Here is a 25,873-nt window from a genome sequence, read left to right as displayed (position 1 = left end):
CAGTCATTAATCCTATATTCTAGACTCTGTTGTGTCATTATTATTAAAACTTCATTTTTAAAAAAATTCTTTGCACAGGTTGGTGCAGCATAACTGTTAAGAGGAATAAAAGGTAGTTATGTCATAAGAACACTGTTAAATGGGAACATACAGTCTCAGATTAAGAGCTTGTAATATAACATGCTTTCTTTTGAACCTTGCACCACTTCTGTAGCACCTTGGTCATTCTCAACTCAGATACTGACAGCACAAACCTATGCATTTGTACTCAGAAGCAAGTCTCATTGAATTCAATGAAACTTATTTCCAGGAAAGTACCTTGAAGAAAGCCTCATTAGCGGGAATTACTTCTAAGGAGGCTTGCATGAAATGGTTCATTTCACTTGTTGGAAGAATGGACCACCTTACATCTACAATAACATGCAGTGCTGATGGAGGCGCTTCTGTACATTCTTTCTCCTCAAATGGGACAAGTTAATATAAATTGGAACCATGTTCATATAGGGAGAGTTATTAATCAGTTTCCTGAAATATGGGAAACAAAGGGGTGATGAAAACTTTCAGTTATTTGGTGATGTCACAAATGTTAGAAGCAAATGGATGAATGATACTTCAGGCGCCGGAATGGAGAGCAAAATGTTTGTTCTTTAATCATGCAAAAGGACCAGGCAGCTGGGGTAAGTGTCTGAACTAAGGTCTACTATCTTGAATTAGGTTCATACGGATCTCATCAGTTCAAAATTTTCTAAATAAACTGGACTATTTTAACACAGAAACTAATTGCATCAAATAGGCACTTGTAAAATACCTGGTATCACACTAGTGGGACCTAGTTATTTTATAGAATGTCATGAAAATTTAGTGCTCCAAACATCTGACCTTTAACTGCCTGAACTTCACATAGCTACAAATAGTTATCCACTGCTGTGCACTTTGTGAATTGTTCCCACAATTGGAGGTCATATGTGTTTTCAATGACATCAAAGACTGCAATCCTATATACACTTACCTGGAGGTACATTTCACTGAATGTAGTTGAACTTACAATTGAATAAACATGGATACATGCGGCACCATCCTATACATGTCCACTCAGAAGTAAGTCCCATGGAAGTAAGTTCCATATTTGGTGCAATATGGAATTCAATAGGGTTTATTCCAACGCAAGTACATTTAGTATTGCAGCTTCAATGAATTCTAGATGGAGCAAAGTTGATTGCTTTTATGCATTAAAATGGAACACATTTTAATCCAACTAGCCATTTTTTCCTTTCTGACAAAATCTCAGAAGGCATAGCATCAATAAATATCCTTCAAACTCCCACAAACTGCCTTTAAGTATTAACACCTGTTACTTATATAATGCCCTGAAGCTGTTATCCCACACAATTCAAGCTACGCTTTGTAGGAAGCAAGCTTCACTGAAATTGATGAGACTTTCTGGTGGGACAATAAATTTCAGCAAATGAATATTTCTTATGTCCAGATGATGAAATCTGGCACATGGTCTCACACCCAAGTCACTCTCCCAGTCTCAAGGGGCATGCATTCTCAGTCTGGAGTCCAGCACTGCGCTGGAGTCCAGCACTGATGCATCCATGCCAATGGGGCATGTGCTATATTCTGCAGTGGGGAGGGGAGCAGTCACTGAGGTCTCCTCAAGGTAAGGAAATGTTTGTTCCCTATCACAGGGCTGCACTGTGAGTGCATCAATGCCGAAACGTTGGATAGGATTGGGTCAGTGTATTGCCTGGTCTTAAACCATTGGTCTAGCTAAGTTCTGTCTACTCCCAATAGCAAATATGCTTCAATGTATCAGGCAGAAATTTTTCTTCCAGAAACTTTTAAAGTCTTTTTCACATCAACCCTCATTTTAAACAGTGGTCAATGCTTCCTTTGTTGCAACTTTGCCCCCCCATGACATCTCTGAGCTATGACCCCCTCCTTAGTGATGCTGGCATCACGACAACCTTTCACTTCAAGCAGCCAACTCTGAAAACCAGGGAGATAATGTAATGGGAAAGGTTTGAACTGAGCCCATGAAAAAACTGAATTCCTTGTTTACAGTTTTTAGTTCAAAATTCTTGTGTATATAAAAGACCTTTTAAAGCATGAAACCAAGCAGGCCAGGCACACTCTTTTTGAAAAGAGTTGCAAATGCTACATACTGAAGACACATGTTCAGTCTGACTTTTTTTTTTTAACTGGCTATGCCAAGGACTACACCCTGAATGCTACATATATGTTCTTCTTTGAGGTATGCTCTTTTGCAGTGAAAAGAATAGAATAAAAAATAATTTAAAAAATCATGAATACCTTGTGACAACTATTCTGCTAAACACTGGTTATGCCCAGTGGGTCAATTGAGGATCAAGCTAAATATGATGGTAACAGACCTGTATTTTTAAAAGCAGATCTCCCCCACTGCATACACAGTGGGGCTGAGGGTTCTGATCCTGAAAGCAAAAAGGGAACATGGGTGAAGGATACTGAGCCCTTGTTGTCCAATCTTTCCTTCCACGGGGTCTCCTAAGAAAAACCAATTGCTGGTTCTGAAGCCTGGGTGGAAGGGCAAAGCATTCTTAGTGATGGACTGCAGTGAAGTAAGACTTAGATGTGGGGAGGGTTTAGTATCCTTGCTCACACACTCCTTTAGTTCTTGCAATGATACTCCCTCAGCCTCTCCTTTACATGTGATTGACACAGACTTGAATTGAAAGAGATGTCTCTGGCACTATTATGTTCAATTTGGGCTTGACAAGCCAGATCGCTGGCCTTACATGATCAGTTCCATTCCCCTGCCAAGCAATCGTATATCCAGTTGGAGAGCAAAGTGCTTGCCATCCTATTGTTAGACAATATTGAGTTAGAGACATACCAATCCTCTATCTCATTATACAGCAACTTCCTGTTTATCTTCTCCCCCATTCCACCCCAAGCAGCTCTCTTGGTTGCTGAACCCAATTTGAACTCTGACAGTTTAACCCTCTGACCCCACTGACTGATTTATCAGCTTCCGCCAGTGCTTTCTGAACTTCACTTACTCCGAGTCCTGCAACTGATTTGGCAAAATTTATGACAAGGCTGACAGAAATACAGGACCACAGGAAAAACAGGTGTCATGACACTGATGTAGCAAAACTGGCTGTAAGTCCCAAAAATATGCTTTAAAATATAGATATAGAGTGCCTGGGTTTGTCAAGCCACACTCTGAAGAAAGGCTTGAGACTAATCAGCTCCTTGCTGTAGTAGGTAAATATCAGCTGTCATTGTGCAAGCCTCCTTCATCAAACAGGAGCCATGTGAAACTGAGGAGGTTCAAATGATCTTCGGATGACTACATAACAGTAGGAATTGGCTCTTCCTTTTGTGCTTTAGGGGGAAGGGTTTGCAAGTGGGCTGAATCAGTGCCAATCTCCACATAGCAAGACTGGCAGCACCAACCCCTTCAATGGATGACACTAATTGGGTTCATGCTGCTGAAGCTAAGCAGGCCTGGCCCTGGGCACTGCCTGGCTAGAAGGCAGTGCAAGCTGGGAGACTGTCTGGATGGTGCTTATAGGACATCCATTTGTAACCCAGGCAGCATTTGTAACTCACCAGTTTCTCAGTCTCACCTCAGGCTCCTGCCTGAGCAATAGCAGTAACACCATACACAATTACACTTACTTTAAAGGGGGGCAGAGCCTGTCCCACTCTCTGCTCTCACTCCAAAAGGAAGAGTGTGAAGGAAGCCTTTTCCCCTACAACTTGCTGTTATTGAGAGGTCTATGAGGCCAGGATTCTTCTAGTAGCCCCCCCCCCAGCAACAGCAGCAGTAAAGCAGAGAAAACCTGCCTACTCTCCAGCCCTCTCATGCTCTTACTTGAGACTTGCTACTGAGACCAGGAATAACAGGCAGCATGGGGAGGGGAGGAGGATGCAGTCAAGGTAGTGATGTGCTGAGCCATCCGGAATTCTCATATATTTGTGCATACAAGTGCAAAAGGTCTCCAGTCTTCTATTTTTGTGCATGGTACATATTTTCACACATCTGACAACAGATGATTGCCTGAAATGATGAAAGATGGCCTAGCATTTGTAAGATATCCTTAGCTTCTTGGGGTAAGGGAGGTAGTGGTTGTGGAAGTGCACAGTCAGTTTGTAGGCATTTTTTTTAAAGAGTTGTTGGCTAGGAAGCAGGCTGATGGTTCTGCAAGGTTCACAGACAGGGCATAGCAGATCAATCTACAGAAAATGACAACCTGCTCAGACTGAGGAGCCAGGTCAAAGTCAGCCAAAGCCAAGAGGAAATTTATTGGTCCTCAAGTAATCTTGACCAGCTAGGATGAAAGGCTGCAGTACGCTCTCTGACCAAATTGCAGTGTAGTGCTACAGAGATTGAACTGGCAGCAGGGCAAAACAGTAAATACTGCAGGCACCACAATGTGCTGTGTAAGCAGCCCCTACCACTTGGCATCAGAGCCATTCCAGGCAGCTATGGCAATGTGCAGGTGCTCGCCAAACCAGTCTTCTGCACATTGCCATGGCTCCCAGAATGGCTCCAACAGTAAGTGGTAGGGGCTGCCATTTTGCCCCCTCTACCTATGCTATTGACTGGCAGGTCCACCTGTAAGTTGACCTTGTAGTATAGGTAACAAGGCCCTGTTAAAGAACACAAGCACCTTAAATGCCTTTCTCCATTCCATATCCTCCCTGGTTAATGCTACATTAATTGCTAAACAATTGCTAGGCAAGCTGCCATCATGAACCTTTCAGATGACAAGATGCATAGTATTTGACAACCATTCAGCCCTACAAAACAGAGATCTCCATTCCCTCTCTGCAGATTAGAAAACTGAGCTGATGTTATGTCAGCTCAGCCAGCGCATTCACAGTTGAGGTGAGATTGGAATTCACTTCCCTGTTCAAGAAATCACACTGAACAATATTCCCCCACAATTTATAAGGGATAATTTTCTTTTCTTTTTCTGTGGGGATGCACAGGATGATCATTCATAACTCTCACCGTCACCACCTTTCCAAGCCCCATAAAATATATGCGCCATTAGGTTTCTGTAATTAAGGCTCAAACTTGCATCTTGAACCAATATCACCACCTTAGGCTCTGCATAACAAAACCTTATGTTTCTTTTTTGTATTTGCACACCCATGCATGCTATTCGGAATATTGATAGGATTTTCCAGGAAGCAACCATCAACTACAGTTTTCTAGCTTAGCTCAGGATAGTATATTAGACAGTTTAAAATATGTTTATTTACTACGCACAATGATTAAATATGATAATTTTAATTTTGTTATTTTGCAAGGAGAAACCCACCCTGAAATCCAAGTGGTACAAAAACTTCTAGATTTCCATGCTGACAATCAATGCTTATTCAGTCCCTGTGTTATTCTGCGCCCCTCCCACTGATTCTCTCTTTAACAGATGCTGAAGTGATGTAAAATCAAACAATTGCTCACATTTTTTTATAAACTTCAAGAAAACTACCAGCTGTACTGGGAACCTAAATATCCACAAAAAACATCCTTTTATCATCAGTTTTTAACAGCAAGAATAAAACAAATAGCAATATTTACACTGTAAAAGTAGAATATATGAGAGGTATTATTCTTGCTTCTCAAGTAATTTTTTTTGCCTAACTCAGAGCCTTCAAAATGAAGAGAGTTAATGTGAAATACACACACTCCTAAAAGAACTGTGGATAAGCAGGCACGAATACTAAAACATAGAACTCCTGTTTAATAGTCATACAGTGTCAACGATCTCTCTCTCTATATCCTTCCTTTATCTCAAACTGAAAAAGCATATACAGTACAGTACATAAACAAGCACTCCCAGGCCGCTAACAGACCATAAGAAATCTTAAAAACTTACACTGTAGTGTTCTCATCAGTCCAGCCCAGTAAGTGGCCTTAAAGGTACCTTTTAGATTTTTTATCCATCCTGCGTTCTTCTCAGTGATGTGACTGTTCAGGCACATGGTCAACTTGCACTCAGCTTTTCCCTTAGTGATGTACAAGAGGCGAGCTCTGCTGATTTATCTAGTCTGCAGCAGATTAGCACTAATGTTTCTGCCTCTGCATCCTACCTTTAAGCAGTAAGCTCTGCATTATCACTGGCAATTCAAATTCAACTGTGAATGTAGCATGGATAACCCCCCACACATGCGGGGGGAGAAGGAGGGAGAGAGCAATGAAACAATTGCTAGGCAGCTACTTATACAAGAATAACACTGTTTAAATGTATTGACTCTCTCCTCTAATTTTCCTGTTGGAAAGAGTAGCCAAGGTAGGTATCTTCCTACAACCAGTCTGCTGTAGTTCAAAGGTCTGTTTGCGATTTATTTTTCTTACATGTGATTTAGCTGTTGTGCAGATGGTACCAGGCAAAGAATTTGCAGGCAGAAAATCAGGAATTTCACAGTTTGTAACCCTACTGACAATGGGCCAGCACATGAAAATGTCCTGTTTGATCATCCTAGCAATGTTTTGGAAACAGAATACAAAGTGGGGGCAGACTTTAATGCATTTAACATCCATTAGTGGCCATGAACTCATGCTCATAAACAAGTTTTATTTAATTACACTATGCAGCGTGTGTAGCTTATGCACTCCTCTCTTCTTTCACTCACTCAGACCCATTCCTTTTTTCCTGCTCACTTTGGAACATCTGACATTTTAAAGCACCATCTAAGTCACTCTTAAGAGTAAACCCTGGACTGATGTTTTAATGCCTCGCCTCTGAAGATGTCAACAACTTTGCTTCCCCAATTAGCAAAGAGCAAACTGAACAAGCCTTTGTTACGTTGTTCCAGGCTTTCCAGTAATCAAGGAGTGTTTTAGCAATAATAAATCATATTTTATTCATGACGTTTTCAGGCCAAGACCACAAAATACAACAGTTTAAATTTTCATAAGCACTCTTGAAAACACTCTAGAAACAAAAAAAAATGCCCAAGAGCATTTATTCATTAAAAAGCTGAACAGTCTGACAAGTTTGCCCCCTGTCTAAATCAATTCGTATCATGCTTCTGCCTCATTTGATGCCCCTCCCTTGCCCCTCCTCACTTGCATCTGTCATTAGTCTTAAAGCCAATGGAATAAACCTGAACTATACTTTGAATAACTATTTAAGGTCTCAGTAGTGTTGAGAACTCTTATTCATATACCATCGAAGAGTTAAAGAAGTAAACAAGATCATTGTTGCCTTGATTAGTAGGAAGTAACAGTTCTGCATAAGCATTAGTACTAAGCTCAGATTTACTGAAGGGAAACTTTTCCAAAGGTACCAAGAATTGCTCTGTTTATTTGCTTAATTTATTCAAGGACAAATAATTCAATGCCTTTTATCCCTAAGCTGGAAGGCATGTTATAAGATGTACAGAAGAGTTTCTTTCTTTCTCCATCCTTCATCCTTGAACTACAGCATCTCCATTTGCTATTCCAGCAACTGATGGTAGTGGCTATGCAATGTTGTACAACACTTGAGCTAAAATACAGCAGAATTTACTGTAACCAAATGAATTTCTGGAGGGGGCAGAACTGTTAGTTTAGGTATAATGCAGTTACCCAAATAGAGACTGGCAGCCCAATCCTGAGCTGCACGGGGCAGCAGCAGCAGCACCAAAAATGGCTGCAGCCACATCCTGCGTGCTCCAGGCAGCTGCCAGCAGCTCCTTAGGAGAAGAGGACTTTTGTCCACAAACGTGCCTTACGACATGTTTGCAACAGTGCGCGCTGGTGGTAAGCTCACGCAAGCTCTTCCGGATTAGGCAGTGGCTCTAGCTGCTAAGGGAAGAAAATCAGTTTTTCTCCAGCAACAGGAAAGTGTCAAGGGATCTGTAAGAGCACAAGCACACAATAAGTTTGCCTTCTTTTACAACCCCTTTGAAGATAGGATTTAATAGAAGGAGCAGACGACAAAACATGTGCCTAATGATTCGTAAGAGATTCACTTGTTCGGATCCAGGCTTTCTGGATACAAGGTGAGAGATGCACAGATTTTCTTATTTGCCTTGTTTGTGCCTAATTGGTTTACTACGCATCAGTATTGACATGAAGCATCTGTGATGTGTGCCTAAACTGCCTTATCGATACCAACATCATCTGAACATTAGCATAAGTGCTATGTTAGCGTGCTCGATACTGGGTGGAGACAGAGAACCTTTTTATTACACATTTGCACCAGATGTATAATAAAAGCTTCCTCCCTACATAAAAGGCTGATGCAGATGACCAAGCAACCATGAGAAAGCTCACCCTCTTCCCCCCCCCCTCGGATGGTTTTGTCCTGTGTATGGGCTCATTGTACTTGTCCAAAGAGGGCATTTTTCTACATACCATAAAATCTGTGCTACTTCCTGAAAGAAGATGAAAGAAGTGATTGGACAGATATGCCAGGAGTCAGACAACAAAGTTGTCATGTGTGGGGTCACTGGGGTAGCTTGTGACCATCACCACCCCCTTATTCCACTAGGGGTTTTCTAGCTCTAGCAGATTTCACATACTGCTGATGAACTGATTTTCATTTTGTAAAAGTGCAATTGTGAGAAACCTTAAAAGTTTAATGTAGGACTGTATCTTATTTTCCCAGGGAAAGGACCAGTAAACTTGATCAATAAACTTGCAACCCTATACTCCTGGGAGTGAACCCCACTGAACCCAATCAGACTTCCCTATGAGTAGAGAAGCATAGGATTGCACCATTGATAAAGCACCCGTTTTGCACACAGAAGGTTTGAGGTTCAATCCCCATCACCCCCAGTAGAAAGGGATCAGGGACGAGAAAGGCCTTGACCCAAACAGACAGGAGTGCTTCAGAAAGTTGGAGTAGATGGTACTGGGCTAGGTAGGCCAATTACCTGAGTCAGGGCCCAATCCTATCTAACTTTCCAGTGCCGGAGCAGCTGCAATGCAGCCCCGAGGCAAGGGAACAAATGTTCCCTTACCTTGTGAAGGCCTCCATAACTACCCTCCCACCACAAGATGCAGTGCACACCCCAATGGCACAACTACACCAGGGCTGGAAAGTTGGATAGGATTTGGCCCTCAGTCAGCAGCAGGTGAAAGCCTGTGGGTCAACATAATCTTCCAGTGGATCTAGAAAGCAGCAAAGTGGCCGCATACTTTACTGTTCATCCAATCCGCGAACCACAACAAAGCTGTTGAAAGTCTTCATGACAGTGGTTCTCAACCAACCACAGCCCAGGCATACCTCTTACAAATCCATGGAATAAACATATACCTTGGTCGCTCAGCTTGTTTTGAGACACTACAAATTCAGTGACAGCAAGATAAACTTGAGCTGAACTTTGATATGGGCACATTTTTTTAGGCACATCCCCATTTCACTGTATGTTGGCCAATGTTCAGGCCAATAGGTTCATCATCTGAACTGGCACTAACAAATGCCACCAAATACCTACACATGACGGCTGCATGGAACCACCAAGTCCAGAGGAAGTATGCCATGCAAGGTAAACAGCAAAGGAGGGCTGCTGCCTTCACGTCCTGCTTGTGGGCTTTGCGGAAGCATGTCTTTGGAAAACAGGATGCTTTGGTCAGATCCAGTAATGCTTTTCTTATGTGCTTACTAGAGCACACAGCAAACAGGCAAACCGTAAACAAAGTCAGTCAGAATTAAATTATCATCAGAGTGCTGATGTTGCACTGTTACGTGAAAATCCCCTTTTCCCTTCCAAGTTGTGTTTTTATATCTAGTTATGTATTTTGGACTAAAATGCAGGCCTAAAACTTCTCTTTCAGGCCACAAAAGGAGTCAAATCTTAAGCTCACTCATTTCTCATATTGTTTGTCAGTCTAGGAAGACTCATTTTCTCTAGAGACACTGGAAATGTCTTTATTGTTTAAGTCAATCACTGAATATGCAAACACCTTAAAGGAGGAGGACTTTGGCAGCAAAGTCTATCATCTATTGTTAACTAAATCACAGCCATTAAGCCACCTCCAGACTCCAAAATCCAGTAGCAACAGGAAGTAAGCTACTCCCCCTCCCCCAGAGTCAGGCTTTGCTGATAGCTGATTTCTGGACCCTTCCACTTTTTCTTTACATACTCCACGTATACTAGCATGTGCACAGCTCTGGGATGCTTCTGGTCAGTTTAGGTCCACTTCCAGGTCTAATACAACTCTTATAAGAGAGAACTCAGAGCACATGTCTCTCTCTCTCTGACTGCCCTCCTGCCGGAGTGGCCATACACGGGACTCTTTCCCATCCAACTGCCCCCCCCCCAGACAGGTAAATATATCTGGCGTCTAAACTCCCTCCCTTCTTCCCTATCTATTCCTCCCTTCTCCCCCATCTTTAGTCAGCAACTGGGTTTAGCAGATTAAGGAACCCCTAAATACTTCCCTACACCCTACCCGTTTCTGATTCCTTTTCGGATGCACCCAAATACATAGCACATGCAGCCACCACTAGCTAGGTACACTATACATAAGTACTAGAAATCAATTATCCATGTGTATTATGTTTACCTTTGTGTGTTTTTGCAATAAAAATATAATCCTTTGATTGAAAGTTACCTTCCTCCCAGTCTCCTCCTTAAGCTAAACAAGGGATTTCTTTGCTCTACGCTGTCTTGTTATCCAGCCTATGGTCCCAAAAAGTTTCCAAAAGGCTAATATACTAATTCCCCTAAACAAAGCAGCCTTTTTAGTAACAGCACTGGCTTTATGGCTCCAGAAGAAATAACCAATTGACAAATGGGGAAGCTACGTAAACCTCTGTAAACCTCATAAATGCAAAGACACAGCTCACTCCTACAGGTGATTTATGAAGCTGGAACACATTTTCTAGTGGCATAAACTACTTTGCAGCTGTTGCAAGTGTGACAGTGCTGGCGAGCACACCCTGGCCACCACTGTAAGCAGAAAGTGGCTGGGTCAGAGCCCCAATGGACACCAGGCACCTGCCAGCGATGCTAAGACTGTGCAGGGGTCAGGAGGTAGGCAGTGAAAGGGTGGAATGGGGCATGGGGTGGGAGGAACAGGGAGGTGACAGGGAAGAGAGCAGATAGGGCTGGGAAGGGGGTGGACTCAGCAGTGCCAAATCCTAGGCCCAATTCACCTTCACCAGTCATCACTGCCACAGGTCCAAGTTGACATGTGGCAGCAATGGGTGCTTACCCTGGGGAAGAAAACAAATGTTCCCTTCTCCTGAAGAGGCCTCCAGATGCCTCCACAGAATACAGCAAATGAACAGGGAGTTACATGGGCTTGGGCTGCTCACCTTAAAATCCCCACTAAACTAGCTGCTGTGGCCTGATAGCTCTTTTTTCTTTTATTTTGATGTGCCGGAAACACACACATGCAGTCAGTGCTGGCTGCCCGTCAGGACAGCAGGGCCCAGGCCAGTACTGTGATGCTAGCTCCAGGATTGATGGGAAAAGACCTCAGATCCACAGACCAAAGGAAGGCCACACCAGTGGCATAGCTAGCAGGAGTGGGAAGGATGGACCACACCAGGCGACACCCTTGGTGAGGAGTGACACCACTAGTGGCCAAAACTGGAGAAACCTTGGCATTTATGAACACCATAATTATATATCCTTCAATAGGTAATTTAGAGTGTAATGAAACAAACCATGTTGAATTAACTATATTCTAAGAGTGTCTGGGCCACACTCTTGATTTATCAGAGCAATCACACATCACCATCAGCCCCCATAGGCTGGCTCAGATGGAGCTTCACTTGCTCTAAAGTACTAATGAAGCAACAACACCTTACTGGCACAGCAAGCTTAATTTTGTGAAGACAGCTGCCTCCTAGGAGCCTCCTGCCTTAAGAAAAAGAGCTTGGCAGCAAAACAAAAAAAGATCTCCAGCTGTAGTTGTCATCACCCACTCCAAGGCTAAACTTAATCAAGGTTACACGTTAATGAGCCAAAGGACCTCCTGAGCCGACCACTTCCAGTTTTGTGATAGAGAAACAGGAAGTGGTCGCAATCGCCTTCTGGAGGGCTCTGCGCTGCGTGGGGAGCCCTGCCGAGGCTGGCGCCAGGCTCCCCCGACCCCCCAGAAGGCTGCTGCAGGTGACAGTAAGTGGCAGTGCGCCCCTGCACCCAGATCAGAGGCGTGATGCTGGGCATCATGTCTCCGCCTTCACCCCACCCCACCCCCACCTTCTGAGGCAAAGACTTAGGGCCCAATCCTATCCAACTTTCCAGTGCTGGTGCAGCTGCAATGCAGCCCTGAGGAAAGGGAACAAATATCCCCTCACCTGGAGGAGGGCTGTGTGGCTGTCTCCCTACCACAGGATGCAGCATATGCCCCATTGGCACTGCTGCATCAGCCCTGGAAAGTTGGATAGGATTTGGCCCTTAGTGGCTCTCAAACTCTCCCTGAGAGTTTGAAAACCACTGCTCTAGCATACAGCACATAGCTTGTCTACTGTGTAAGCCTAGTCCTTCCTGCATTGGGCTCATTGAAGCTGCTGAGACACTGCTCTCCCACAACAAGACAGACATGGAATTCACACTATGGTTCCACACAACATTTAAAGATGCACCGTATTTCCAATAAAATTCCCATAAGACCAGTTACCTCAGGCAGGTGCAGATGTATTTTTACTCAGAAGCAAGCCTAATCTGTAGTCCAATGCGTGCTTAGGATTGCAGGTTTCAACTGGCAACCATGTAGCAGGACAAATATTGGAAGTGCAAGTACAAAATGGAGGGCAAGCCCTATAAAAAGGCCAGTTTTCAGCAAATGCCTCACAAACCACTCCTCCTGCCATGTGCCTTGGCAGCATTTTGCCATTTGACACTGGATGGGTTGCCACTGCGTTGCAAGTCAGAAATATGGCCACATATCAGAGCTTAAAGAAGATGGCGCAACACAGAAAATGGTAGAATGCAATGGTTTAACAGCAACATCACCTGGAGCACTTTGCGCTCCGTTGATAGCTATTTTACAACGGAAGGAACTTCTGCTGTCATAATGGGCTCCGCAGCATAGCCCAACCCCTGGATTGGATGGGACAGCTAGACTGGTATAGGAAATAGGGAAGAAACATCCCTAGACTAATATTGGAGTGCAAAGTTGCTTTCTCCCAAGACTCAGGGCTGAGACAGAATACAGGCATTTGATTGGAAATTTCTCCAACCCAGGAAGAGAAAAGACACAGCAACTCTGACATATCACACAAGCACGCAGCAACCCAAAGCATAGAGAGGGAGGTGGTGGCATTGTCTGGCATTTCACTGAAACACCCAGCAGCAATTCGAAGGAGAGAGAAGACAGACAAAACTGCCCTATCACTTCATTCTCCTGCATCAGTCAGCTGTGAAACAGTTGGCATTGTGAGACTCCCTAGCACATCCCTGGATGCATCCCAGCTCCTATAAATGGGTGAACTCTCTGCTTGCATTTCTGTTCCCAGGGGACACACTTTTAGGAGTGCAATAAAAACAATCTTGTGGGTCACCAGTTGTCCATGACAGACACTAAGGAACATGTGATAGATTTCTTGCCTCCAATTCTGGATAGCTGGTCATAACAATTTCACATTTCAATCATCAGGGCCCTTGTGTCACCTGTAGCACGATAGGCACTTTGAGTGGTAGCTCCAGCTGCCTGCAATAAGCCAATGGTTATGTTCCAGTGTCTTCCTTGGAGTTTTTTTTTCTTTCCCTTTTCATATACTTCAGTAGGGAAAAAATTCATAAATTGCTATGACACAAACTGAGGTGATGCTCTCCTTCTTTGTTTGCATTCCATTAGGAGTACTGAAGCGAACATCCGTTATTGCCTCATGTGTCAATCTAGGCAGTATGAGTCAAGGCTGCTGTGTAGAATAGAGCACCGTGGTACAATTGCCACCTGTCATAATGCATTGTTACATAAACAATATGTCTACGTCAACATTCGAGGGTTTTGAAAGGAATTTGTGGATCAAATGGACCAAGAGTGCTACTTAAGGCTTGAGCACACTTTATAGTTGCTACAGAGATGCTCTTCAAAACAGCCACCCTGTGACAACATCCCTAGTCCCAATGTGCAAGAGTGCTCATGGTGCCCATTTGCAGTGTGATAACCAGGGCTTTTTTTTTTGTAATAGAATGCACCGGAACAGCGTTCCAGCACCTTTTTTTCCCTCTTTCACTGAAGGAGGGATTCAAACCTCTGACCTCGTGCTCCACCTTTTTTTTTTTTTTGACACCCCCGGCTCTGACCTTGTGCTCCACCTTTTTTTTAAACTGTGGGCTAGGGATTCGAACCTCTGACCTCATGCTCCACAGCCCAGCACTCTCTCCACTGGGCTATAGGAAAGCCTGTAGTCAAATTGCTCAGAACTAATATATAAGGTCTTGAGCCTAGCTGGTGGCCATCAGCGCCTCAAGTATTAGTTCCAAACAGTTTGAGTCTAAGAGTTCCTATGGCTCAATTGTTAAAGTGCTGGTCTGCAGAGTCAGAGGCTAGGGGTTCAAATCCCTATGAGGAAGAAATTTTTTTTTTTTTTTAGGAGGGGAGGTGCTCCATGGCTGCAAAATATAAAGGTTGGTTGCCAGTTGCCAAAAGGGGGGCCAGTTGAGGCTGCAAAACTCCTTAAAGTTCAGTCCCAGGCAGGGTTTTTTTTTTTGACCTTTTTTTTTTTTAAGTCCCAGGTAGGACTTAACCCACAGCCTCCAGCAGGGGGCTCACTCCAGGAGCTACAGCAGCAGTTACCAGCCAGGGTAGGTGTTCTGAACCCTCCTCCCTGAAGAGTCATGTAAGGGATACATGCACGCACATAATCATCAAAGACTATTGGAGGAATCCTGTATTTGGAGCCCTCCCTATCTCAACACAAGAGACTGAGAGCCTGAAAGGTCCAAGGCAGACACTCCCAATGGGTGATGGGAGCAGACCTGATCCCTGCAAGGTCTTTCGCACCCCTTTATGTTTGACTACAGCTGTGGCAGGAGTGCTTTTGCTATTAGGGAGCTCACACGGGATGGACATATGTGTCTAGTTGTATCTTATTACTCCGATAAAAAATGGTTTATAAATAAATAAATGAATGAATGAATGAATGAATGAATAAATAAATAAATAAATAAAAGATTAACAGGTTGTGAGTTCCTGCACCTTTTTTTTTTAACAAAAAAGCACTGATGATTATGATGATGATGATGATGATGATGATGATAGAGGCTAGAATGTATGGAAACCAATGAGAGTTTCCTTCCCAGAGGAATTTACAACCACAATTGTTGGGAGTGATGTGGATCACTATAATGGGGAGAAACAGTGAAAGCAGCTCCTCCATTCTAGTCATAATCAGCCTCCCTGCAGCTGTTATGTCAAGAAACTGTCATGCAAGGAACAAAATACAAATGGAATGTAACAATGTAGCTTGCCCAACTACAGTCAGCGTAAACCATGGTTTCCTGTGGTGTCAACTGAATCATGGAGTAGTAGATTAACCCCCAAATCAGCACTTCTGAACCCATCTAATTCCATCCTGTGCAAACAGCACCCACCTAAAGATTTCATTTCTATCCCCCCATCTCCTTTCCCACTATTGCTAATATTTTCCATGCTCATTTCATCCTGTGCAGCAGGAGATAAAACACAGATTTTGCTCAGTTCACCAGTGAGAATATAGCACATGCCTGTTTATATGAAACACTTCCTAAACCAAGTGGGAACACATTGCAATCATCCCTGCCATTGTTAATACAGTAAAACGTGTTTCATCAAAGAAAATATTGAAGCAAGGGAGGGTTTGTTTTTACTTGAAATGAGGAGGTACTGTAGTGTCTGCAGGAAGAATAGCAGATTAATCTTTTTGTGGAAGCAAGATTCATTTCCGGAAAGAGAAGGCAACACAGTGTTGAGAGATTAGGAAGTCTCAGTCCCCAAAATACCCTCCCATCATGTATTGCCACAAGAAAGAGCATGACTTGATCAACTGTAAATTCAAAGTCCAGAAATATAAACAAAGTTTTTTACAAAAGTTACTGGATGATCCTCAGAACAGCAATGAAAATCATGACTTGCTAGAAAAAAAGCTCTATCAAATCTACTACACATTCAAGACAAGAAAAAAATGTGCATGCTTGATATAAAAGCAAACATTTGCTTAAAAGACAAACATTTTGACAAATAAATGTTTAGACTGACCCTTGTTTTCAATGTCTTTGGGGAGCCTTTCGAAGCCAGGTGAAATCAATTAGAAAACATATAGAACTGCTTGTGGAGATAGGATTGATACATTCCCAATGGTGTTTTCCAAAACATGTTTGAAAAAGCAGCATAAATTAAGAGAGGCGTCACAATTTAAAATACAGTTTCCCCTTGTCTTACACACAGATTACATTCCAAGCTTGGAATACAAGGGCAAAACAATGTATACAGGTTGGTCCTCCTCATACCCCAATTCGGGACTCGAAGATTTGTCCCACTGCAGGTTCTAAACAGAAGGTCAACCTCCTGAAGGTACCTCCTGAAGTGACTGGAAGAGTCTTCATGTCACACCCAGGAGGTGGTCTGGGCTTTTGAAACACACTTCCAGTTTTCACAAAAACTGGAGGTGCGTTTCTAAGGCCTTCTGAGGGCATCAGACCACTGCTCAGGACTGATCGCTGACCCCCACCATGGATTTAATTATCTCCAGTATCGGCATTGACAGGGGTTCCGGGAATGGAACCCCCATGGATGTGAAGTTTAGACTGTACTCAGAATTACCTTGAAAATCCCTTACATGTGAAAAATATATACTGCCTCTTTAAAAATTACAAGAAGCAGGCAGGGACTGAGACCAAGAGATAAGCCACTTCATTCGCCAGTCTTACTCCAATGCATGTGTTTTGTAAGTGGAGGGATGGGTGGAACTGCCTGCACTATTTACATTGCTGTTTTTCTCTTTTTGTTTGCTAAGGAGTTGAATTCGCACAAGTCACTTGCACTTAAGGCAAGGGCCACTAATTGTATTATACTTTTAAGGGCTGCACTGTGCTGGAGTAGAGCCTTGAGGTGGTAGGCGGGCTGTACCACTTCAGACTGCAGGAGGGAGGAAAATAACTTTTTAAAACTTCCCTGGATAAAGAAAAATCCCTGCAGTAGAAATCTAGTAAACCAGGAAATAGGCTAGGCTAGAACCTCTCCCCCCTATATATGCAGGTTTTTTGTTTGTTTTTGTTTTATTTGCAAAACTTTTTTTTTTTTAACGTGAAGAACATTCAAAAATGGTAATCTCCACCTGCAGCCAGAAGTGGTAGAGTACCTCAGAGTTCTAGTACCTCCATACTCTCAGCATGTGCATATCAGGCTAATGGACCTTCAGCATCATCAGAGGGCTAAAGGATCAAGGGAAGGAGCTTGTGTTCAGTTTCAAAAACTTATGGGTTTGGGGTTTTAACACATGCTGTTAAATCTGATTCTGATCTTCTTATTGCCCTTTTGCTCACATGCACAAGTTTCTTAGCAGATACTATTTGACTGAAAATAAACAGGTTTAACCTGGCTACCCCAGAGAGCCCTGAATTAGAATTTCTTTCTGGACTTCTCCCTAAGCTTTCCATTTTAATTAAAAACTCAGCATGGGGTGCACCTTAAAGGACACTGCATGATTGGTCAAAGCCTAACTATCCCTTACAGATTAAACCAAGCAGCTAAAAGGAGAGCCTGGAGGATTTGCTGGTTTCCCCAGGAAGGGGTTTTCGTTTGCTTGCTTGCTTTTCTGCCACTCCTCTATCTCACAGTTTTGTCTCTAAAATGTGGGTTATTGGGTGTGGGTTGCTGCTGTTGTCCACATGGTGAATGTTTAAAACCTTCTTTCTGTCTGGTGGGAACTGTTCAGCCCCTCTACATGACTATACAGTAGATTTGTTGAAGAGAAGCAAGAAAGGGGCTCTTTAACCCTTCACCCACCTTTTCCCTAACTCAGTGTTTCTCAAACTATGGGTCAGGACCCACTAGGTGGGTCGCAAGCCAATTTCAGGTGGGTCCCCATTCTTTTCAATATTTTATTTTTAATATGTTGTACTCGATGCTACCATGGTTTATGACTGCATTTGGGGAAATGTTACAAACTTGTACTTTTAACAAGCTACTATATATATATTATTTTAACAATGATAGTAAATGGGCTGGGTAAGTGTGAGAAGGATTGCAGCCTAGGATTGTTAAAAATTTTCCTGCTTGATGATGTCACTTCCAGTCATGACATCACTTCTGGTGGGTCTTGACAGATTCCGACAGATAAAAAGTGGGTCCCGGTGCTAAAAGTGTGAGAACCACTGCCCTAACTCCTCGAAGTACTTTCCACTCACAGAGTTCCATATCTATTTTTATGCTTCACACACTTATGTCAGGAACTCTCCTTGGAGAGATTTCAGAAAAGTAGTGAGCAGGGAAAGGGTTAATTATCACCTACCTTGTGTTAGCTTTGTATTAGGATATAAATCTTGCTCCATTCATGGACAATTCATTTTTATAAATATAACAATAACGATGCTTTTCAATTCCCAAGAGATACGTTCACTCTACTTAAGAGAAGATGAAAATTTGTTCTATCTTTAAATTATGGGGCATCACAATGGAAGTGAGTAAATAATCTCACAATATGTACATCATTTAAAATATGCTTATACATTATATGTTGACTCCACTTTACTAAATATATACGTAAACTGCACTGGGGATTATATTATGAGGGGAGTGTTCATGATATTACTTACAACTGTGACAGATACTTCTTACTGATTAGTGTAACACAATTGGTATTTGTGTTTTCATTTCAGAGAAGGTATTGGCTTTGCTCTGTTTCAGCCTGAACAGTGGTAGACATTTACCTTTTGTCCTGAGACTGTCCCATTACAGGGAAGGGGGAAACAGATGCATGTTTTGAGGGTTAACAATGGAGTTATCAACTGCTTCCATTACTCTTAACTTCTTTCATCTCTTTCCATCCTTGGGCATTCAACCCTTTTCACTGCACAATAGTTCACAGAATGTATGGCGCAGGTAGTGGGAATGCAGTACAATACTGTACTGCCCCCAACCAAACCTATATACATTTACCCAAAAACCTGACAGAGTGTAGACAAATGGAACCTATTACATATACGTACACTCCATTTAGATGTTTAAAACAATGAACAGGGGATGGGGTCAGCAGGTCTGATCCCATTTCCCCCACCATGCATTAGTACAAGGAATTGTGTAATAAATATATTTTTCACTTGAGTTCTATTTTTAGATTCACTGAATGAGGAGTGCTTGCTGCTTCTTGTCCACCTTCTTGTGCACTGTGGTCAATGTACAATGCAAAATAATCTCCCACAAAGGAGCAGCCAACTTGTCGTTGAATGTGATCAGTTCATTGTGTAAAACCCAGTCGTTTTCAACCTTTTTTTGTCTCATGGCACACTGACAAGGTACTAATTGCCAAGGAACACCATCAGTTTTTTTTACAATTGACAAGGCACACCATGCTGTTGGTGGGAGGCTCACATCCCCCAATGGCCCTATTAATAAATGACCCTCCCTCAAACTCCCACGGCACATCTACAGATGATTCACGGCACACCAGTGTGCCACGGCACAGTGGTTGAAAATGGCTGTTCTAACCTGATCTCTTTTGTCTACATTTTACAAATAAAGTGGGCAAGGCAAATCAGAGCAGGCAACAAGGAAGATGACATTAAGTGGTTTCAAGAGCTATGTGTTCCTTGAAATTTTTTTAGTACTTCTGAGGATCTCTATACTATTTAAAATCACATGATAATCCCATAAAGCCAAATATTCTTCACTTTATTACCTGTCTGCTTTTAAAAATATACAGGAGTTGCCTAAGGAGAAATCACTAAATCATAGCTATGGTTTCTGGAGCTGATTACTAAGCCATAAACTGACAAAATAGTATCCCATGAATCAATTCAATAATTTAAGTGGCTCAACTTAGAATCTGAAGTTCCCCTTGAAATTCTACTGTAATATTTCATATCTTATATCTACTTTAATTTCCTTCTCAAATGAACCGTAAAACATTTCCTGCACACTACACTTAAAAGAAAATTTTACTGGTGCAACATTCCAACTGCTTCTCAAACCACAACCACTATAGCAAAATATTCACCAGTACTGTAGTAGTATTTGAAAAATACTTAACATAAATTATGCAGTTTATGCTAATAGGAAAACAAAGGGCACAGTTCAGTCAAAGTCTAAGGAATTTTTAGTTCCATTTATTGCAATGGGAGAGATTGAAGCACATGTTTTATTCTCCCGAACAAAACAATGGGATTTATATGGGCTTAACTTTGGCTCTGCTATGTCTAAAGTGTTTTCTGAATCAATTTTAGATATATTTATTTCTTGACAGTAGGAACAGCAATTTTAATCTTCTTAAGAAAATCCTATTCTCTCAACTTCATTACAAATCAGCTAAAGCACCACAGTATTACTTGTGCAAATATATAAGATACAGGTGGAGCCTATTTATCTGCGTTAATTCCGTTCCGTGACTCGGTGCAATTAACAAAAAATGCATTGTGCTAAATTCCATAGAGTTTCGCAAATACACTGCAGCCTGACACTTCCGGATGGAAGGAAACTAAGGCAGCTGTTATCGATCCCCTCTGCTCCGTACTCAGCCCTCCCCATTCCCAGCTGCCCAGCTTCTTTCATATGGGATGCTGATCTTTTAAGAGTCCAGCCCTATGTGTTTCTACTCAGAAGTAAGCCCCATTGTAGTCAATGGGGCTTACTCCCAGGAAAGTGTGGAGAGGATTATAGGCTAAATCTCATGCTTTGCTTGGTGGGAAGGCTTGATTGTGTCCGTGATAGCCTGCACCACTGGGGGGGGGTTGCTTGTGTCGGTGATTGCCTGCACCATCTCAATGGGGGGGGGAATTTGGCAAACACTCCCTGGGTTTTTTAAAGCAATCCCCTCTGTTGCTACCATACCTGCCCCTGTGTGAGTTAGTGAGAGAGAGAGAGAGAGAGAGAGAGAGAGAGAGAGAGAGAGAGAGAGAGAGAGCGCACTCCACCTTACTGCACTTGTTCTGGCTACAGAGATTTTTGGCCCCCCCTTCCCCTCTTCAGCCTCTTTGCTGGCTCAGGGGCTCCAGGAGTGTTACTGTTCCTTTGCAAGGGGAATCTCTTCCAGGGCTATTTCCCTACCTGGGCGAGGCAGAGCCTTTTTGCAGTGTTTTGGGCTGCCTGGAAATGGAGCAAGACACCAGTGCAGGGCAAAGGAGGCAAAGGTGTGTGTTACTTTCAGTTCCCCCACCTCATTCGCTTTGAGAGAAATCCACATATAAAAAATCCATGGATAAATAGGCTGCACCTGTACATTAAAATTACACTTTTGAAATTACTATCTTGCATTTTTTAGAATGAGGGCCTGCAAGTAAAATTCTGGCATCAGCCATCTTAAAAAATGGTTTATGCAAAGAGATATATATCTTCTACATAATATAAAGATATATTTTGAAGAGAAAGGTTTTTAATCTTATTCTGATTAAAAAAAATTCTTCTTGATATCTGCAACGGACATTATGTAATGTTATGTAACAGTTCCATTGCTCTGTGATTTGCAATTCTTAAATATGTTTCTGTAAAGGGGCTCTTTTAGTCTGGCTCAGAAATTAATTTTCAGCTTTACCACTTAAAACAAAATCATAAAATCAGAATGATAGTGATTTTCAAGCTTCAAATCAGAGATTTTCAAATCAGAGTTTGTCCATTGCTACTGTACTAAGTTAGAACAAAGAATCAGAGCTGCAGAAGATCTCCCATTCTCTCTCTCTCTCTCTCTCTCTCTCTCTCTCTCTCTCTCTCTGTCTCTCTCTGCGAACAGTAAAGTATGTAAAGTTCACGCTGTGTTAACTTACATTCACTATGTAAAATTCACTCTGTTATCCTGGAAAACTCTCCTCTAGGTATGTTTTATACTGATTCGGCCTGTCAGTGATTTCATTGTGCAATACTACAATCTTAGTACACAGGAGAGAAAATGGTTTTCCTGCTATCACCTCAGAAAGTGCAAAACGTTGCCCTACAATGGGAAAGACCTCTAAAAGTAAGTAATCTTTCAGCATGTTCAACCCCTTCCTGTCTGAGTTTGTGTGACTTGATCAAAGGATAAAACTTGGGCACACTTTGTGAGCAATATGCCTGCACTAGAGTACAAAGTGTACAAACAAACTCATTTTTTCTCTCATACTCTCTTTAAAAGAGCCAGAAGCATATTTGGGGGCGGAGAGAGCTCATAACCTACCACTGTCTGCACTACTAGAGTTCCTCAATGTAGACTCTACTTCTATGTTTGTATTGGCTCTCCTTTGAAGCCAGTATCAAAGCGCACAGACAAGTGTGTAGCACTACTTTGAGGGATCTGAGGAGTTCTTTTAAAAAAATTAAAAGCTTAAAGGAAGTGAGGGCTCACTTCTTAGAGCCTCTTGGCTTGGAGTTAAGGAATCAGGCATCTTAAACTTTAACCAAAAGCTGCTCTGCCCAAACTGCCTCAACAGATGCTGCGTAAAATGAGATGCCTCTGTGGAAGAACCTGATCTGTAGCCGAGCAGATGTTCGTGAACTGGGTGCTATTTAGATAGAAGTGATCATCAGAAGAAAAAACGGCCCATCATTGTACTTAATTACAGCAATAAAGAGGACGTCTATTGTTTTGGCTGAATATTAAACAATAATATCAGAATGGCCCCTAATGATAAACAAAAGGCCCAATGAAAATGTCTGCACCAGCAGAAAAGAGTGAAAGTTACCTTAGGTGCAATCCTAGGTCACCCTTGGGTCGATGCAAGACCCTTGTGCAGGCCCAGGAGAGTTGCAAATATACCATAAGGCACGTTTGTGCCTCCTCAAGAGTTAGCTAGGCTGAGTTAGCCCAGAAGCTGAATTCAGCCTCCCCAAACAGTGTGGAGCGGCTTTGCTCTCCTCGGACTTGTGCCACCTCCTGAGGTGGCACAAGTCCAAGGATTCGCATAGGGGCTGCAGTGGTTTATCCAGGGGTATGGGGAAGTATTGCTCCCAGATGACAGGACCAAGTCTTGCATCAGCCAAGTTCAGCCGATGCAAGACTTTGGAGTGGGCGAGGAGGAAGCTGGAGGGATGCTTTCTGGGGCAGGGGAGGGTGGGTGGAGGGTGGTCCCGGGGCAGGCAGGCGGGGAGCAGGAGGCGGGACTGGGTCCAGCAGTTATGCCAGATCCCAACCCTGCTCCCCGAACAGTGTGGAGCGGCTTCAAGCAGCTCCGCTCTCCTCTGACTTGTACCACCTCTTGAGGTGGCACAAGTCCGAGGAGATGCATAGGGGCTGCAGTGGTTTACCCAGGGGTAAGGGGAAGAGTTTCCCCTTATCTTCGGCTGAGCCACTGTGCAGCCCTATCTCACACTAGATATAGCGCAAACCTCCTGGCTTGCCTGTTACAGCTCAAGATAGGACTGCGCTGTTAGTGGCTCACAGTAACCGATTACCAGGACTTCACTGATAAAATTGCTAGCATCCACCACAATCTGGAATCCACATTGAGAGATCCTTCTGCTGTACCCTCAGCATTTGCTTTTCCAGTTGCTATGAATTTCAAGTTGCACACCCTGAGGATGTGGACAGGATTTGTAAAAGCATTAGAGGAGAAGCTCCACTCCTAAGCATCCAGAAGTCTCCGTGTCGGGCCAGGGGCCCAACACAGAGGCCCTTGATTCCACAGCAGTGCAAGGGTTGCCGCAGAATCGAGTAGCCCCATTGTGGGGCTACTTGCCTTACCACGGGGAAGGGGACAAAAGTCCCTCCCCCAGAAGGGCTGCCGCTGGCTGCCCTGTTGTGCACAGGATGCCACAACAGCCATTTCGGTGCTGCAGTAGTCTCGCACAATGGGCAGCTCAGGATTGGGCTGCCCATGTTTTCTTGTTTCACTCAGTATGACAATGGCACTATCTTCCTCTTCCTCCCAGGGGAGCAACTGAATGTCAAAAAGTCCACATCAAAAAGCTATCCCCATCCCCCCAAAAGTCCATGAGACAGAGATTCTCACTCATTGGGCACAATCCTAACCCCCGGGTTAGGCCGGCACAAGTCACTTGTGCCAACCTGGGAGTGTTGCAAACGTGCTGTAAGGCATATTTGCACTGACCTTAGAATTAGGGAGGCCACTGCAAGGAGTTGAGTTGGCTTCCCTGCACCGGATTCAGGCCTGGGGCGTAAGTTTGCATCAGCCGAGCTTGGTTGATGCAGGGATCTGGGGTGTGTGTGTGGGGAAGTGGAGTTTGGGGACAGGGGGAGGGCGGGCGGGCGGCAGGATCCTGACCCTGTCCCTGGGCAGCACATAGCGGCCTCTGGTTGCTCCATTCTGTTCGGATTTGCGCAGATCCAGGATCTGCACAGATCTGCGGTGGCGCAGATCTGAGTAGACCCATTGTGGCCAGTGCAGCGCAACACGGGGTAAGGGGAAAGTTTTCCCCTTGTCTCGGGTTGTGCCAATTCTGGATATAGCACAGGCCTGCTGGCCTGCCTGTTCCAGTGCAAATTAGGATTGAACTGCTCGTCTACCTCCTCCTCCCTTTTCCTCTTTTCCACTGTCCTCTCCTCCCCCTATTTCCATCTTTTTCTGTTGAACCTCTCCATCTTTCCCCTTTTGTAATATCCACCTTCCCCATCTTTTGCCTCTTCCCAGTCATTTTATGGGCTGGTATCAATATCCCAGCCCCTCCCAGGAAAAATTCACAGCAGCTGGAGCTTTCCCTATCCTCACACTGCTAGCAGTCTAGCCAGGTCTTGGTGATTATATCATCAGCAAGCGTCATGAAATCTCACCAGCTGCCATCCCCTTGTCTGTCCCAGATGAATGGCAGGCTTACATGATACACACAGCCTGTGATTTATGATACCATGGTTTGAACACAGGGCTGCTGCTTTGTTCACGGTGCTCTCACTGTAGTTTTAAGTCGCTGCTATTGTTCGTTATATAATCATGATTTCATTGTATTTTACTTTAATATTTTGTTGAACGCTGCCTTGAGCACCACGCTGATAAGAAGAGAAAGCTGGAATAAAAATCTTTTAATAAATATATAAAAGCAGTGAAAGCATCGATTGTTTGTTGCCCATGTGCCGATTCATAAGATGTTTCCTAGAGTTTGCTTCCTTTTGCGGACAATTCTAAAACTTTCCCAAAAGCCAGCAGAAAAGTACACCCACATGCTACAAACATTCCGCTTTGGGGCCAGCGCAAATCAAGCCCAGTGAGCAGACAGGCAAATATGAAGCAATCCCAGCTAGTAGCTAAGAAATCATTTAAACAATGCAGACAACTTTGGCAGGCTTGGTTTTTAAACTTTGCTTTTGCCTTTGCTATTTTCTAGTATAGAATACTTTATTTTATTCAAGCAATAATTAAAGAAGGTGAACTCGGGGAAATTCAGAAAACTGGATGAATCAGAAAACTGGATGAGACCAGCATTTTATGAGACCAGTTAGCAACAGGGAGAAAAAAATACTATTTACAAAATATTTCTTAGAAAATATCAGAAAGTCAAAGCGCTAAAAAGACATTTCACCAGTTTGGCTATATCCATCTTGCCTCAGTATGTTCAATGTAGTCAGGCTCATTCCATGCTCCCTAACCATGTCAAAAGATCAAGTAATCTACTGTGCTTACCTCCCAAAGTGCCTTAAAATCCTTCTGCTCAATCCGAAGGAGCTCACTGTTTTCCCTGGTAACAATAGTAGCATGGCGAGGGGTGTTATCCAAAATCGACTCTCCAAAAGCTGTTCCTATTCCCAAGGTGCATATTGTCACAGCATCCTGTGAATCAGATTTAAAGACACAGGCACTCAGCCTTTGGTTTCTGGAGAATTTCATATCATGGTCCTGATAAAGACTCAGCAGCCTTCAGTCAGGA

The 25,873-nt window shown here is 43.2% G+C and overlaps 1 protein-coding gene across 1 annotated transcript in view; it reads right to left on the bottom strand.

The window, feature by feature from the left end:
- RAPGEF4 (Rap guanine nucleotide exchange factor 4) overlaps positions 1–25,873 on the bottom strand; it is a 184,188-nt gene that overhangs the window by 124,461 nt on the left and 33,854 nt on the right. Inside the window, exon 4 of the mRNA XM_066634746.1 lies at positions 25,630–25,776. Coding sequence (XP_066490843.1) covers positions 25,630–25,776 — 147 coding nt within the window. The remainder of the gene's footprint in view (positions 1–25,629; positions 25,777–25,873) is intronic.

This window comes from Tiliqua scincoides, chromosome 1 (genome assembly GCF_035046505.1).
Source record: "Tiliqua scincoides isolate rTilSci1 chromosome 1, rTilSci1.hap2, whole genome shotgun sequence".
NCBI classification, from domain to species: domain Eukaryota; kingdom Metazoa; phylum Chordata; class Lepidosauria; order Squamata; family Scincidae; genus Tiliqua; species Tiliqua scincoides.
The sequence above is the reverse complement of the archived record's forward strand: the minus strand, read 5'-3'. Positions and strand labels throughout refer to the sequence as shown.